The sequence below is a fragment of the Corythoichthys intestinalis genome, chromosome 13 (genome assembly GCF_030265065.1).
Source record: "Corythoichthys intestinalis isolate RoL2023-P3 chromosome 13, ASM3026506v1, whole genome shotgun sequence".
NCBI classification, from domain to species: Eukaryota; Metazoa; Chordata; class Actinopteri; order Syngnathiformes; family Syngnathidae; genus Corythoichthys; species Corythoichthys intestinalis.
The window spans coordinates 27,560,001-27,574,954 of NC_080407.1; the positions used below are offsets into that span (position 1 = coordinate 27,560,001).

Genomic DNA, 14,954 nt, shown 5'->3' on the forward strand with positions numbered 1-14,954 from the left:
GTCAAAGCGGAATGAAAAGGCAATATTTTCTTTTTTTATTAAATCACCAAATTTACCGACATGGTCAAAATTACGTCGGTCATCGTGAAGAATCTCGGTAACGGTAAATTTTCGGTCTACTGCCCGGCTCTATTTCAAACAGGACTAGGCCTGCAAGCAGGACTGAACGGGCCCTCACAGTTTGGCGAAACTCGGACGTCACGCAACTCGAACGACACGCAGGTCAGGGTGGTGACAGATCGCCTCCCTCTAATCACCTCATGAGAAGCTAACATGCTCGAAACTCGCCTCTTTTTTTGGGATGAGAAATACATTCACGCACTTAGGAGAAAAAAAAACTCAATCAGAGAGAGTACTACAAAAAAAGTAGGCGCTACTGAGCTGTGCAGCCATGCCCTTATTCAAAACCAAAATGAATCTTGGGCCAATACGATCAAGTGTGCCAAATTCCATGGCTCTATAAGCTGCCAGAGTCCCTGTAAAAATATATTTGCATTTATTGGTGAACAAAGGGTTGTCACGGCAACAGTCAGAGACATGTGGACATGGGCCCTCAAATTGTAGTCTTGCTAAAGGTCTAACTACAATGACGAACCTGACCAGAACTGGACATATATCAATAAAATGAGTGACTTTCTGTTACCGCAAGTTGGTGGTGTAGGGTTGATGAAAATTACCCCTACAGGACCCTTCAGGGTATGACTCGCACCAAGCACAGGAAGTTTGGCGCAGATATGTTGTATGTCTGCCGAGTTATGACTGTCTAAAATTTTTGGCGAAACGAAATGAAGACGGTAATTTTCACTTTCTTGTTGGAGCCTCTGCTTCAACGAAACCTCAACATTTTTCATCAGGCACCTGTACACATGTCTTATGGCTCCCCTGATGCAGGTTTGAGGTCAATAGATTTTTTTCCCTTGGAGAAGGAGCCTGTCTCATAAAAGAGGGTATTTTCTGTTCCCACGAGGGGGCGCCAGAAATAATTGGTCATATTTCAATGCAATGTTCTGGCTGGGATACCTCAAATACTTCCCAGATATGAAATAGTCATTTCTTAATTTGGTGTTTTGCCGAAAAAATGACCGACTTTGGCACCCAGGTCAGGTCCGTGGATGAAAACACACCATTTTGATAACTTAAGATTTTGTATGTCTCATGAACAATCTCGCCAATTTTTAGGTTCGATCCATCTAATTCCCTAGGCACCAAGGTCTCAAACGTGCACCCTGTAAATCGATAAAAATTTCACATTCAATCCAAAATACCCAATTTCCTGTTGGGTTAGAAATATGGATGCTAGAGGCTTTTTGGAGCACTTTTGCATAACGTATCGACTGCCTGAATTTCATCACTCTATGTTGAAAAAAACCTAATAGGAGAGGCCTTTTTGAAAAATTCAAGGGGGCGCCACTGAGCCATTTTGTTATCTTTTTTTTTCACAATGTTGCAAAATTATCGAAATTTACACGAAGCTGCATGTATGTGCAAATTTTGGTGCGTTTCAAAGCATGTAAAGGCCTCAAATTCTTCTGCCACTAGTTGGCGCTACAGAGTTGATGTAAATGACCACTACAGGACTCTTCAAGGTAAGACTCTGACCAAGCACGGGAAGTTTGGCGCAGATATCGTGTATATCTGCCAAGTTGTGACTGTTCAAAACTTGTGGTGAGACAAAATGGCTAGTAATTTTCACTTTCCTGTTTGGACCCCTCCGCTTCAACGAAACCTCAATATTTTTCATCAGGCACCTGAACATAAGTCATTTGGCTCCCCGATGCAGGTTTGAGGTCAATAGATTTTTTTCCCTTGGAGGAGGAGCCTGTCTTGTAAAAAAGGGCATTTCCTGTTCCCACTAGGGGGCGCCATGCCGAATAGGTAATATTTAAATACAGTCGTCTTCAGACTGGGATACCTCACATACATGCCAGACATGAAAAAGGTTAAACGTTGTATCAGAGAGTTATTAATAATTTTCTGAATTTGGTGTTTTGCCCAAAAATGGCCGACTCTGGCACCCCGCCCGACTCTGGCACCCCGCCCAGGTCAGGCCCGTGAATGAAAACTCACCATTTTGACAACTTAAGATCTCATATGTCCCATGAACATTCTCATCAATTTTGAGGAGGATTCAACTAACTCCCTAGGCACCAAGTCTCAAATGTGCACTCTGTTAATAGATTAAAAGTTCACATTCAATCCAAAATACCTGATTTCCTGTTGGGTTTAGAATATGGGTGTAAATGACTTTTTGTAGCGGTTTGGGACAAGGTATAGACCCCCCAAATTTCATCGCTCTATGCTGAAAAACCCTAATGTTATAGGCCTTTTTTTTAAAATTCAAGGGGGCGCCACTGAGCCATTTTGTTAAATTTTTTCTAGGGCTGTCAAAATTATCGCGTTAACGCCCAGTAAATAATTTTTTAAATTAATCACGTTAAAATATTTGACGCAATTAATGCACATGTCCCGCTCAGACAGTATTCTGCCTTTTGGTAAGTTTCACAGCAAGGTTTTTTGTGCTGTCTAACAGCGAACTCTTGTGGTCGCTTTGCGACATGGTTTATTGCTTTCTTGCCAGTTCAATATGGCTGCACAACGTCTCGGGCTGACGCCTACGTTGTACTGTTGTGCGTATATGATCCTTGGACAAGATTTGTCCGTAAGTATGGTTGTTGTAAAGAATGTACATATTATGTTAGTAAGCGAAATGTTATATTTTTTGTATGAGACGCTTTTTGTTTATGTTTAGTGAACCTGTATAGCGTGCTAAGCTAACGTTGTTGCTAATGCAATGCTTGTGTACTTTTTTTTGTAGTTTCACTACGGTCTAAAAAGGACAGTTGTTTGAGGCCATTTTATTAATAAATCAGATGAAAAATGAAGAAGTCTGATTATTAAGGCGTCGTTCACTAGCTGTCTAGCTTTGGAAAAAGTAGACGCTTCGGAGTGAGGACAGCATAGACAGATTTAAATGACAGTAGAGTGAAATGCCCACTACAGTCCTTATGTACCGTATGTTGAATGTATATATCCATCTTGTCTTATCTTTCCATTCCAACAAATTATATTACAGAATATATATATAATTTACAGAAAAATTTGGCATATTTTATAGATGGTTTGAATTGCGATTAATTGCGATTAATTACGATTAATTAATTTTTAAGCTGTAATTAACTCGATTAAAAATTTTAATCGTTTGACAGCCCTAATTTTTTCTTAACGTTGCAATATTACCTAAATTTACGCAAAACGACGCATATGTGCAAATTTTGGTGAGTTTTTGAGCATGTTTAGGCCTTCAAATTGGCCAGTTTCATTTGACGAGAAAAAAAAAAAAGATAATCGTTTGCGATCGTTTGTGATTTTCAAAATAAAGAGTGTAAAGGAACAATTCCTATTTGATGTGCTATTTCAGACAACTTCTGGGAAATAGTGCGTAGATAATGAGCTAAATATATTTAGATATATGTCATGTTAAATTATACAAATTAAAAATGATTAATTAGAATGTATCTTTTAAATCTAGAAAAAACAACCATCTCACTTGCAACTTGCAAGATGTGGCGGCTTTTATTATGGTGTGGCGGTGCGCCACACCCTTCATTGACTGACACTGCTGGTTTCGGTGTGCAAACACCCCTGCAATTACGGGCAACCACTAGAGGGAAACATACACAAATCACTAGTCGGATTAGTCATTTGTTTTAACATTCATTAAATATGTTCAATCTGTATTCAATACTTTATCATTTATTTCAAGATTTATTTATTTAATTCTTGCACTCTTGTTCCCCTTGTAACTGCATAAAATAATTATGTCTGTCATTGGCTCATCAAGCTCAATGGACAAGGTTTGAGTTTATCAAGTTTGAACAAGTTTGCAAATTAAGAAATAATATTTGACCCGTGTGTTTGTGGTCTTGCAGACCCAGATGTCAGCCAAGCCCGTCGTCTTGAGCACCAGGAGTCCCCATACATCAAGGAGGAAGAGTCCGTTCACATTACAGGTCATCCCAAGCATTGTTTTTTTTTTTCCTTTAGATGAGGCAGAAATCAAATATGGTACCTTCTTACAAGTACAAAAATGTCTTTCAGTCTAATTTATAGTGGATTTACTTTCTTAGTAGCTGTGCAATGGACTTGTGAACCGACGTAAGGTTTGCGCCACGGCATCGACTTGACGATTGTTTGCAGATTGAAAGATTTCTTTCTATGTAAACAAATTTGCTTTGTTTGAAGTAATTACATGAGGTAGATTACAAGTGTAGAACAGACACACTTAGTAGCGCAAACAAGTGAGTAACGTTGTGTCAAACACACTGACGGCAAACATTTGGTCGCTCCAACCACACCAAATCAAGTGGAACATTTACTCATAGGGGTGTGACAATTAAAGGTGTGTAAAATTTCCGATTCGGCAGCTGAAGATTCGAGAACGATTTACAAACATCCATATTCCGATTATTTAAATATTCTAAGTAATGCGGAACTAAAACACAGTCAGCGTGGTCTTCGGGATGCAATGAGGAGTCGACAGAGAGTAAATATCCACCACTCATGCTGCTTGATACGAAAACGCTGACAGCCGCTACAAACAACGCCCAGTTGCTACAAACTTCGCCCATGTTGATACAAACTATGCCCACATAATGCTATGGTAGATATCACATGTATATAGAACTAGATAAGAAATGACAGACTTGGCGGCGTTAGCACATGTATAGAGAATTAGATGCGAAATGACTCGCTGGCGTTGGTAAACAGTTGCCATCTTAAAGCAGTAGACTTCTCAGGAGGGCTCTGTTGAAGCGTATCTAATTAACTTTTTATCTAAAATACTCTTAAATCGCCAAAATCTTGACTTGAATCTATCTTCAAATGATGGAACAGTTTTAAAACTTTCACATGTCGAAAGTAGACAGAAGGGAAATTATGGAATAACGGGAGCAATTTTAACAACTTTAACAGTTAATTCACAACATTAAAGTAATTGAATGTACTGTAGTTTAAAGCTGCTGACACAGAATGGGGACTTGAGTATTTTATTTACTGTTTTGAACTGTTAACTTGACATTGAAGTAGTAGTTTATTTAAAGTGCATGTGACACAAAAAAGCATGTTTATTTCATAATACACGCTGTATTTTATGCTCCTGAATGGTATGGATGTGTGTGGAAGCGATCGCTATATTTATTTAGTTTTTTTTAATCCCGTGCCATTAAAATGAGTGACTTCCGGCTTCGGTCTTGCATTGAGGAGGAGGGGCTGTGACGTGTACGGGTGAAGGCGTCCTCTTCACTGAACAGCCGTACTGTTGTGTATGAGGACTAAGGATTCAGCTGATTTTGTGGATTAATACGTTTATTTTTCGCATCATGCCAGCCAAACAGCTGCAGAAAAATCTTACTTGATGAGGGAAAGGCGTGTGCGCCTTTTGGGAGTTTCAAAAGGTTCCCATTCACCGTGGATATTGGCCAAAACAAGCCATACTACTGTGGGACCATTGGACTTACGAGGAAGTGAGTAAACATCTTGTTTTGTATTATGTCAAATACGAATACAGCGATTACAAAGTAAACACTACAAACTTTCTCTAAATAAAGGACTACTTACGTTTGATCATTGATAGGCTTGTAAAAAGCTCTCCTCATGCACATTAGCTCCACGTTAGCTGCACAACAACTGCAGCCGCCCTCCTCCTGGGAACAAACTGTAAATTGCTCTCCGCCGGGCGGTTTGCCGTTCCGCAAAGACAATCGAGAAACAAGTCGTCATGTCAAATAATCTGGGCTAGTTATGTGTGATTTTCCACTTCGAAGACTTTGAAAAATCACTCGGTTCGTGTTAGCATGTCGGCTAGCTGTCACGCCTCTGTGTTTGTTTACATTCTCCAAAGCCGGGGAAGGGAAATGACATATGTCTGATTTAGGTGTCATAAAATATCGTTGGGGGGATGCGACAGTAAAGGTTAAAGGTGAAGTCGACAGTTTTGACCATTATGGAGTAATTTTGCCATGTCGTCCTGAATAAGTGCGTCATATTCCATTTAGCACAAGACTGTTATTTGTCATGACCATGCCACTTATTTAGCAATTGGGGAAAATACTTGGATAAAAAGAATATCCTGTAAAAATATTGAAGTAAAGAGACAGAAACAATGACATTTTGCAGCTCTCTTCGTCGCGTTTTCCTCGTTGTGTATAGTTCCCCCTCGACGGGCTGACTGGTCCTTCTCAAGCCATTTATTTAGCTTTTGGGGAAAAATACTTGGATAAAAATATCCTGTAAAAATATTGGAGTAGAGAAACTGAAACAATGACATTTCGCGGCTGTCTTCGTCGCGTTTGCCTCGTTCTAAATAATTCCCCCTCAATGCGCTGAATAGTAAAACCGATGAGCCCAGTCTCCCGCTGACGTCATCCACCTGTTGGGGACGCTAGAGCCCTATAATGGTAGGCGTGGCTAACCGGCAGATTAAAAAACTAATGTCTCGTCATCTGCGCTTTGCTAAATTGTTGTATATAGTCGAATCGTCTCAAAATATGATTCTAATTCACATAATAATGCTATTTAAGACTTTTTTTTCTCCTGTCGTATGCTCTTTAAGCCTGAGAGAATTTTTGTACAATTTTTGTAACTAATGCATGAAACATTAAAAGCAGTGAATGTCAGTAAATTTCATTACATTGTGACCATTATACAACAATTTAAATTTTTGTATATTTTGACATTGCTTGAAGTGTTCTTTTATAGTATTGGTCAGAGTCCTGGTCCGGAATTTCTGCGGCCAATTCTGAACCAATATTTACAACAACAACAAAAAAGTATAGACAAGTTTCCTGAGCGAAATATGGGCGACGCCATCATGGACAATGTCTGCCTCGAACTTCCGGTTTAGGAAAAACCTCATCAGTTGTGGTTAAAGTTAGCAGTGTGTTGACAAAGTTAAAACTGCGAAATCAAGCCAGAGGACCCCACGGAATCTCCAAAAATGGATTCAGCACAACGTAGATGAGACGTACATGAGACTGGATAATTGTTCATATCACTTCATTGATCATTCGTGGACAAAATGATAACAACCTGTCAACCTGTGTTGGCGTGAGGTATAGATTCATACGCCGGCCACTTGAGTGACCAAAATCAGGTGAAATTACAAATTATATTACATTTGCCGAATACAGAAGGGATGACACAAATTTTGTTGTTTCAAGGAAATACTATATACATATGTACATACATATAAACAAAAATAGTATGTCATTCTTTTTTATCGCAGATATTGATCGCAGTAAGACATTTGGACAACATGATTCCATTCCTTGTTTTATTTAAAACAATGTGCAAAACAGGTCAATAAATCACAATTTATAAAATGATTAGAAAAATATTAACGAAGGATGAGCATGCGAAGAATGTTTTATCAGGCAGCAGAGCTTAAAGTGCCTACTGCAGGATAAAAAAAACTCTTAAATAGCATTATCATGTGAATTAGAATCATATTTTGAGACAATTCGACTATATACAACAATTTGGCAACACACAGATGAAGAGAAATTGGTCTTTTAATCAGCCGTTTAGCCACACATAACATTTTAGGGCTAGAGCATCCCCAACAGGAGGATGAGGTCAGCAAGGTCATGGTTTCACCTGATTTAGGATTCAGCCCATTGAGGGGGAATTATTCAGAACGAGGGACATGCGACAAAGAGAGCCGCAAAATGTCATTGTTTCAGCCTCTCTACTTCAATATTTTTACAGAATATTCTTTTTATCGCAGTATTTTTCCCCAATTGCTAAATAAATGGTATGGTCATGACAAATAACAGTCTTGAGCTAAATGGAATATGACATCTTAAAAATGGATTTATTCAGTACGACATGGCTAAATTACCCCATAATGATCAAAACTGTCCACTTCTTGCACCTCCCAAACTATATTTTATGCCACCGGAGTTGGGCTTTTGTCATTTCTCTGCCCTGGCTTCAGAGAGCGGAAACAAACCAGGAGGCGTGACAGCTAGCCGACATGCTTACCCGTAACAAGCAGCCAGTTGTCGGCCGAGTGGCATTCTCGGTGGACAAGGAGCATGTCAGTCACAAAATGCAATCCACCTCCGTATTAAAACGTGCCATAATCCCAGTATTTGACATCATACAAAACACGAGGTTTACTCACTTCCTTGTAAGTCCAATGGTCCCACAGTTGTCAGACAATTATTTTGGCCGATCTCAGGGTGAACGGTAACTTTCTGAAAACCAAAAAGGCTCACACACCTCTCTCTGTTGCAGCTACAAAAGCCTGCAGCCATTTGGCTGGCGTGATGCGAAAGATAAACAAATTAATCAGCAAAATCAGCTGAATCCGCAGTCCATCTGCATTCTATAAAGCAATGCTGTATTGTGAGATGCTGACCTGGGTGGCGTCACATTCGCATTCGTCCTAAACCCAAGACTGGAGCCGGAAGTCACTCATTTTTATGGCGTGGGATTCAAAAATTGAATATATAAAACGATCCTCTCCGCACACATCCAACCGGTCCATTGCATTCAGGAGCATAAAACACAGCGTGAAATATGAAATGAGCATGCCTTTTGGTGTCATACGCACTTTAAGGGAGCTTCTCCAAACTTTCACCCGACGTCATGGAGACCTTTCGGCGGCATTCAGAGGGACTTTATCCCGCTGTCGTCGGTAATTCAAGCTCCAATAGCGTATCTTGAAGTTGCTGCAGTTAAAAAGCTCGTAGTTGGATCTCGGGATCGAGCTGACGGTCCGCTTTGAGGCGAGCCACCAGCCCAATGTAGTTCTTGTTGTTTGTGCTTCTTCTGTCTCTCTCTCCTTCTCTTTTCTTCTGTCCTCTCATGACCCATTCCTATTCACTGTAGGGCTGCAGCTATCGAATATTTTAGTAATCGAGTAATCGACTGAAAATTCTATCAATTAATCAAGTAATCGGATAAAACAAATATATTTTTAGGTGAAGAGCAATTATAAATATACATGAGAAAACAAGACATTTCATCTAATCTTGAACCATTTTCAGTCAATCAATGTCTTTATTTTCGATGTATATTGTTGAAAACAGCCAACAATTGCATCTCAGATGTAACTAGAATTTTAAAAAAAGACTAATTCACTGCTTTCACTCAAAAAACTTTGAGCTCTTATTAAAAAAAAATATATATATATATATATATGTATGTATATATATATCTTACCTAAAAATGCTATTACGCTTGATAACACACATCACTTAAAAGTTAGGATTTTTTTCCCACTTGTTTCAATTGAATTTCTCTTTGTGTCAAGCCAGATTTAAGTTCTAGTTAAGTTTTAAGTTAGTCTAAACTCTAAGTCCTGATAGGATTTTGAGTTTTTGCAGTGTTCAAAATAAATGTATGATACAGACTGTATTGGAGCACATTAAGGACCAGTGCTATTTGGTGTTTTATCCAGCAATGACTACTGAGCTAAAATTGATAGTTAGCATGATTGTTTTTATTTTACACCCTCATCACTCCACAATGCTATGTTATGTTAAAGCCTGTATGTAAGACACGTTAGCCACGCATCGACAGTGGTCATAATTAATAGAAACCTAGCACTCCGCAGGGCTAACGTGACGTGAGCTAGTAGCGACAGTAACGTTAATCTTATTTATTAGCGCTTAGCGCTCTTTATTAGCGCTTAGCGCTCTACTGCTTTAAGATGGCAGCTGTTTACTAACGCTGCCCAGACGCGGCCGAGTCTGTCAATTCACATCTAGTTCAATATACATGTGATCTCTATGAGACGCATCAGACGCTACTTTTTACCAACGTAGCATCGTGCAGGCTAGTATTTAGCAATGTCGGCGTCGTTTGTGGCGGCTGTCGGCTGCAGTAAGTTTTTTTTTTCCCCCTTCTTCCTCTCCGCACGTGACAGCGCGTTGTCCCGCATTAAAAGTAGTCCGAGCAAAACGTGATGCTTAGAGCTGTCAAAATAAACGACTACTCGAGGTGAATAAAATTACTCGGATCAGTTTTTAAACTCGAGTTACTCGAGTTGCTCGAGTACTCGTTTCAGCTCTAATTCACTGCTTTCTCCTAATAAACGAGGCACGTTGAATGATCACAGTGGGAGTATGTCATACTCCCATGTGATACATTAAAACTGCTCAGACCAATCGGCCGTGTAAATCATCTGAAGAGGACAGGTATTTAAAGGTTGCCAACAATTTGGAATGAACATTGACAGTCAAGTAAACACATAATTTCACAACACTAGCCTTATTTTGGTGAAATTTACACAATGAATGCCCGAAAATAAAATTCCTGTGGTGCAGAGTTGTACAAGTCATATATAGCTTACAATTTATAAGGATCTTTAGGAAGCATACATAACATGGTTGAAAATTAAAATAGGCCAAACCCTGATAACTTTAAAACAACACAAAACTAATAACCAACTCCTGGCCCACTCAGAACAAGTCCAAATTGAATTGCACTGCAGTAACTCACCTATGGAAGCAGGTAGCCCGATACGCCCAATCCAAAGGCCAAGCGCATTTTCTTTGGCACATTGTTCCAACGAGTCTGGCTTGTATTTGGACATTGTGCCAATACTAGACGACTGTATCCTGTTGTTCTTCTTGTTTTCTTTAGGCATCTTGACCTCAGGGATCTGGACGGGGGGAGAGAGATGCATTTCCAATTCCATTAAAAAAATTCAATATTATATACCTGACAAGAGTATCTGAATATTTACAGTAGTACATATGTTGTAATTCAACACATATTGGCTCAGCCATGAAAAAGACTATTGTAAAGAGTCTGCAACTGGCCTGTTGAGCGTTTTATACAAACTCATCGGCTGCCATTGACGACGCTAGACGTCAAATTCATTAAAAGTCGGAGAGTTGGCAAAGAATGTTAATATTCGCTGCCAACCTGCAAACTGACAACTTTGCAGCAGAATGATTAAAAGGTTAAACGTTTGGACGTCTATTACCGTCATTGCAAGTAAACGAGTTAACAATCAATGGGAATGGGCTCAATTACAGACTGTTATGATAATCCAAAGTACAACCTTACAAACAGCAGGTCAATTAAGATTTGCTGTCATTTTAAACCGATGGGGAAAAGCAAAACGCCTTTACATTGTTTTTTTAGACAATCCGAATACAGGTTAAAGCGCGTGCTACATGATCAAATATGGCCAAATGTTCTCCCCATAGCTTGATCTTAGCAGGCTGCACATTGTTTGCTTTCAAAGGCTTATCAAAAAGATAGAAGGGCAAATAAAATAAAATATTAGCCTAAACTCAGCGCTCAATTTACACCAAAAATGTGAAAACTACATATTACAATGATAACGGACCATTTGCTGAATAAAACTAGAGGTGTATATCTTAAATGACTTGTAACAACTTATCATTGCAAAAATATCAGTGTGTCGAACTTTGATGTGCCTCTTCAGATTCGTATTACAGGTATTTTCTCCACCAAGTATGTGGCCACAGCCGCAACAGTTGTCTCCCACAGGGACAGTGCATTGCACGCTTCTTTCGGTCGGACTATAGTTAAAATCCGACTATGAATCTTCATGCCTGGAGCCGCCATTAATGTTGATGTTAGATCACTGCTCATCTGGACTGCCTCAGGGGATGGTGGGGGTGTGCCCAAGTCACGTGAATGAGGGCTGGCTCGGTAGCAGGCTGAATGACTACAGCACAAAAAAAACTGCGTGCAAAACTGTCAAATGTCACGCATTGTGAACATATGACAGCTACAATGGCACATTTTCATGTTGTCGTCTTGTCAGATGTAAATTGGCAATCTTTTCGTCACATTAAAGTCATCAAAGATGCGTTTTCAGCTTGTCATCGTGACGTTATTGTCATGAAAAAAATGTTCGTGAACGAAATGTTTTTGTTGTCCTCATCGTTGACGAAAACAACACCGTTTGATACCTGAAAATACTTCCAAACCGCTGACATGTTGGCTGTTGGCCAGGCACAAAGAAAAGACTGGCTGATGACACGGTGGTGGTCAGTAAATATATCAGTGGTTTTCTTGTGTCTTGCAGGTTTCAGAAACTATATTGGTGCTGAGCCAGAATCTCCTGGCGTTAAAAAGGATGTTGAGCTCCTCCAAATCAAAGAGGAGGAGGAGCCCGAGCCCTGTCAACAACAGAAGGAGAGAGAAAAGCAACTTCAAATCAAAAAGGAGGAGGAGGAGAAGCTACCATTTGGTAAAGAGGAGGAAGGTATCACCAGTTTGACTGGTGAGCCCTTGAAGAGTGAAGATGGTCCGAGTGAGGCCAGCAGAGGGGCTGAGCCTCCAAGTTGGGGGAGTAGCAGCAGCAGCTCAACAGAAGGATTGCAAGCGGACATCTACATTGCTCCATCAGACAGAGATGGCACCACGTCACACTCACTTTACAATGATGATGGTCATAAGAAATCTCACTGTGACGACAAACTCTGCAAATGCTCTCAGTGTGGGAAAACCTTTACTAATAAGTATACTTATCGTAAACATATGAGGAGCCACACTGGTGAAAAGCCTTTTTCTTGCTCACTTTGTGGTCAAAGATTCGCTCAAAAGCAAAACCTACAAAGTCACGAACGAACCCACACTGGTGAAAAACCTTTTTCCTGCTCAGTTTGTGGTCAAAGATTTGCTCAAAAGCAAAACTTGCAAAGTCACGAACGAACCCACACTGGTGAAAAACCTTTTTCTTGCTCAGTTTGTGGAAAAAGATTCACACAGAAGAGCATCTTAAACACACACACAAGAACCCACACTGGCGAAAAACATTTTTCCTGCTCAGTTTGTGGTCAAAGATTCACTCGAAAGCAAAACTTGCAAAGTCACGAACAAACCCACACTGGTGAAAAACCTTTTTCCTGCTCAGTTTGTGGTCAAAGATTCGCTCAAAAGCAAAACTTACAAAGTCACGAACGAACCCACACTGGAGAAAAACCTTTTTCCTGCTCAGTTTGTGGTCAAAGATTCACTCAAAAAAATAACTTGAAAATACACACAAGAATCCACACTGGCGAAAAACGTTTTTCCTGCTCAGTATGTGGTCAAAGATTCACTCAAAAAAATACCCTGAAAATACACACAAGAATCCACACTGGCGAAAAACCTTTTACCTGCTCAGTTTGTGGAAAAGGGTTTGTTCAGGCGGGAGATTTAACAAAACACAGAAGAACCCACATTGGCGAAAAACCCTTTTCCTGTTCAAAGATTCACTCAAAAAAAATACCTTGAATATACACACAAGGACCCACACTGGCGAAAAAGCTTTTTCCTGTTCGGTTTGTGATCAAGATTCACTAAAAAAAAATAGCTTGAAAATACAAGAATCCACATTGGAGAAAAACCTTTTTCCTGCTCAGTTTGTGGTCAAGGATTCACTCTGAAGGATCAAATTAAGAGACGTGTGTTGGTGTGAAAAGCAGTGGTTAATGACTTTTTATCTGCCTGTCGTCCATGCTGGATTCATCAGATTTTGCATGCAGGACAATTGTATTCTGTAGAGCTTCCTCAAAACCTGTTGCGGGTTGGCACTTTTGGTGGCTTGCATGTGCTTTGTCCGATCCTTGGATGATGTACTGTACATCCACACTACTGCCAAAAGTATAGGCTCACTCGATGTAACTCTCAAGCGCCATTATATATATCGTACTCTCTCTCTTTCAAACTACATTAATAAATGGTAATTTTTGGAACCGTAGACCCCAAATTTAAAAAAAAAAAATTAAAAGTGATTCCAAAACACAGCCTCACGAGATTCTTTTATCATTGTTGATTTTAGTGAATTATTAATTATTATTATTAATTAATTGCTAATGGCAGCTTTTGTCGACCTTCTAGACAGAATAACATCATGCAAATGGGTAGTAGTGGCACATATCCTCCATGGGACCATGTACTGTATGTTGTAAAAATGCAACTCTCTTTAAAATGGTAAAAGACTGAAATTGGCTTTGGCTTCATTTTTTAAATTTCTTTGCTGAAATGCAACTGATTGTGCTCAATGTGCCAATAATTAGTGATGGGTCCAGTGACACTAATGTGCCGGCGCGCGCGCCGAGCTCATGGGCGTATCGCTACAAGAAAATCACGTGACTGATGAATGAACTCATTGAACTGTGTCGACACAGCCAAGACGCGGCAAACTAGTTTAAAAAGAAGCGCGTCTGTCAACGCGATGGAGCTGCTGAAACAATCCACATCTGATGGTAACTTCCTCGTTGTCTTCATGCTGTTGAAATGGACCAAACACAGGAAAAACGCACTTGTCATCTTCCATTCAAAATACGATTAATTTTAAGGTACTGTATTTTTCAGGGTATAAGTCGCAGTTTTTTTTTTCATAGTTTGGCTGGGGGTGCGACTTCTGGAGCGACTTATGTGTGAAATTATTAACACATTATTATGTTATTTTGGTGTTTTGGAGTGACACTGATGGTTTGGTAAACTTGTTAGCATGTTTTTTATGCTATAATTATTTGAATAACTCTTAATAGCTATGTTACGTTAACATAACTGCCACGTTCGCATTTTGTTGTTCATGCATCATGTAACATGATCATACTGTACACTTATTCAACATGTTGTTCTCTATTGTATTTTTGTTTTGTTTTTATTTTTGTTTTGTTCTACATGTTGGATTTTATCAAGTAAATTTCCCCCCCAAATGTGACTTATACTCCGACTTATATATGCTTTTCTCCTCTTTGGAAAAAGGTTGAATTAGTCAGTGGAGTTGATTTTAACAAATTCCGTGCAGTTATTTATTTATTAGTTTCAGGGCTCCGAAGTGGCTAAGCTAGCGCAAGTCAATGAGCCTGTCCTAGCATGCCAATAAAAAAGCAACACATACACGCATGAAACTCACAGATGACCCATGCATTCAATAGTTTTAGCTATGTTTTCAGGATGAAGTTATTATA

General features: G+C 39.5%; 1 protein-coding gene across 2 annotated transcripts in view; it reads left to right on the forward strand.

Moving 5' to 3' along the window:
* Nucleotides 1-13,762, forward strand: part of LOC130927910 (zinc finger protein OZF-like) — a 36,334-nt gene extending 22,572 nt beyond the window's left edge. Inside the window, exons 2-3 of one of the 2 annotated variants that reach the window (XM_057854028.1) lie at nt 3,930-4,010; nt 12,074-13,762. In XM_057854028.1, the coding sequence (XP_057710011.1) occupies nt 3,930-4,010; nt 12,074-13,266 (1,274 nt within the window). In that variant the 3' untranslated portion in view covers nt 13,267-13,762. The remainder of the gene's footprint in view (nt 1-3,929; nt 4,011-12,073) is intronic. The other variant, XM_057854029.1, reaches the window with a different exon arrangement.
* The last annotated feature ends 1,192 nt before the right edge of the window (nt 13,763-14,954 follow it).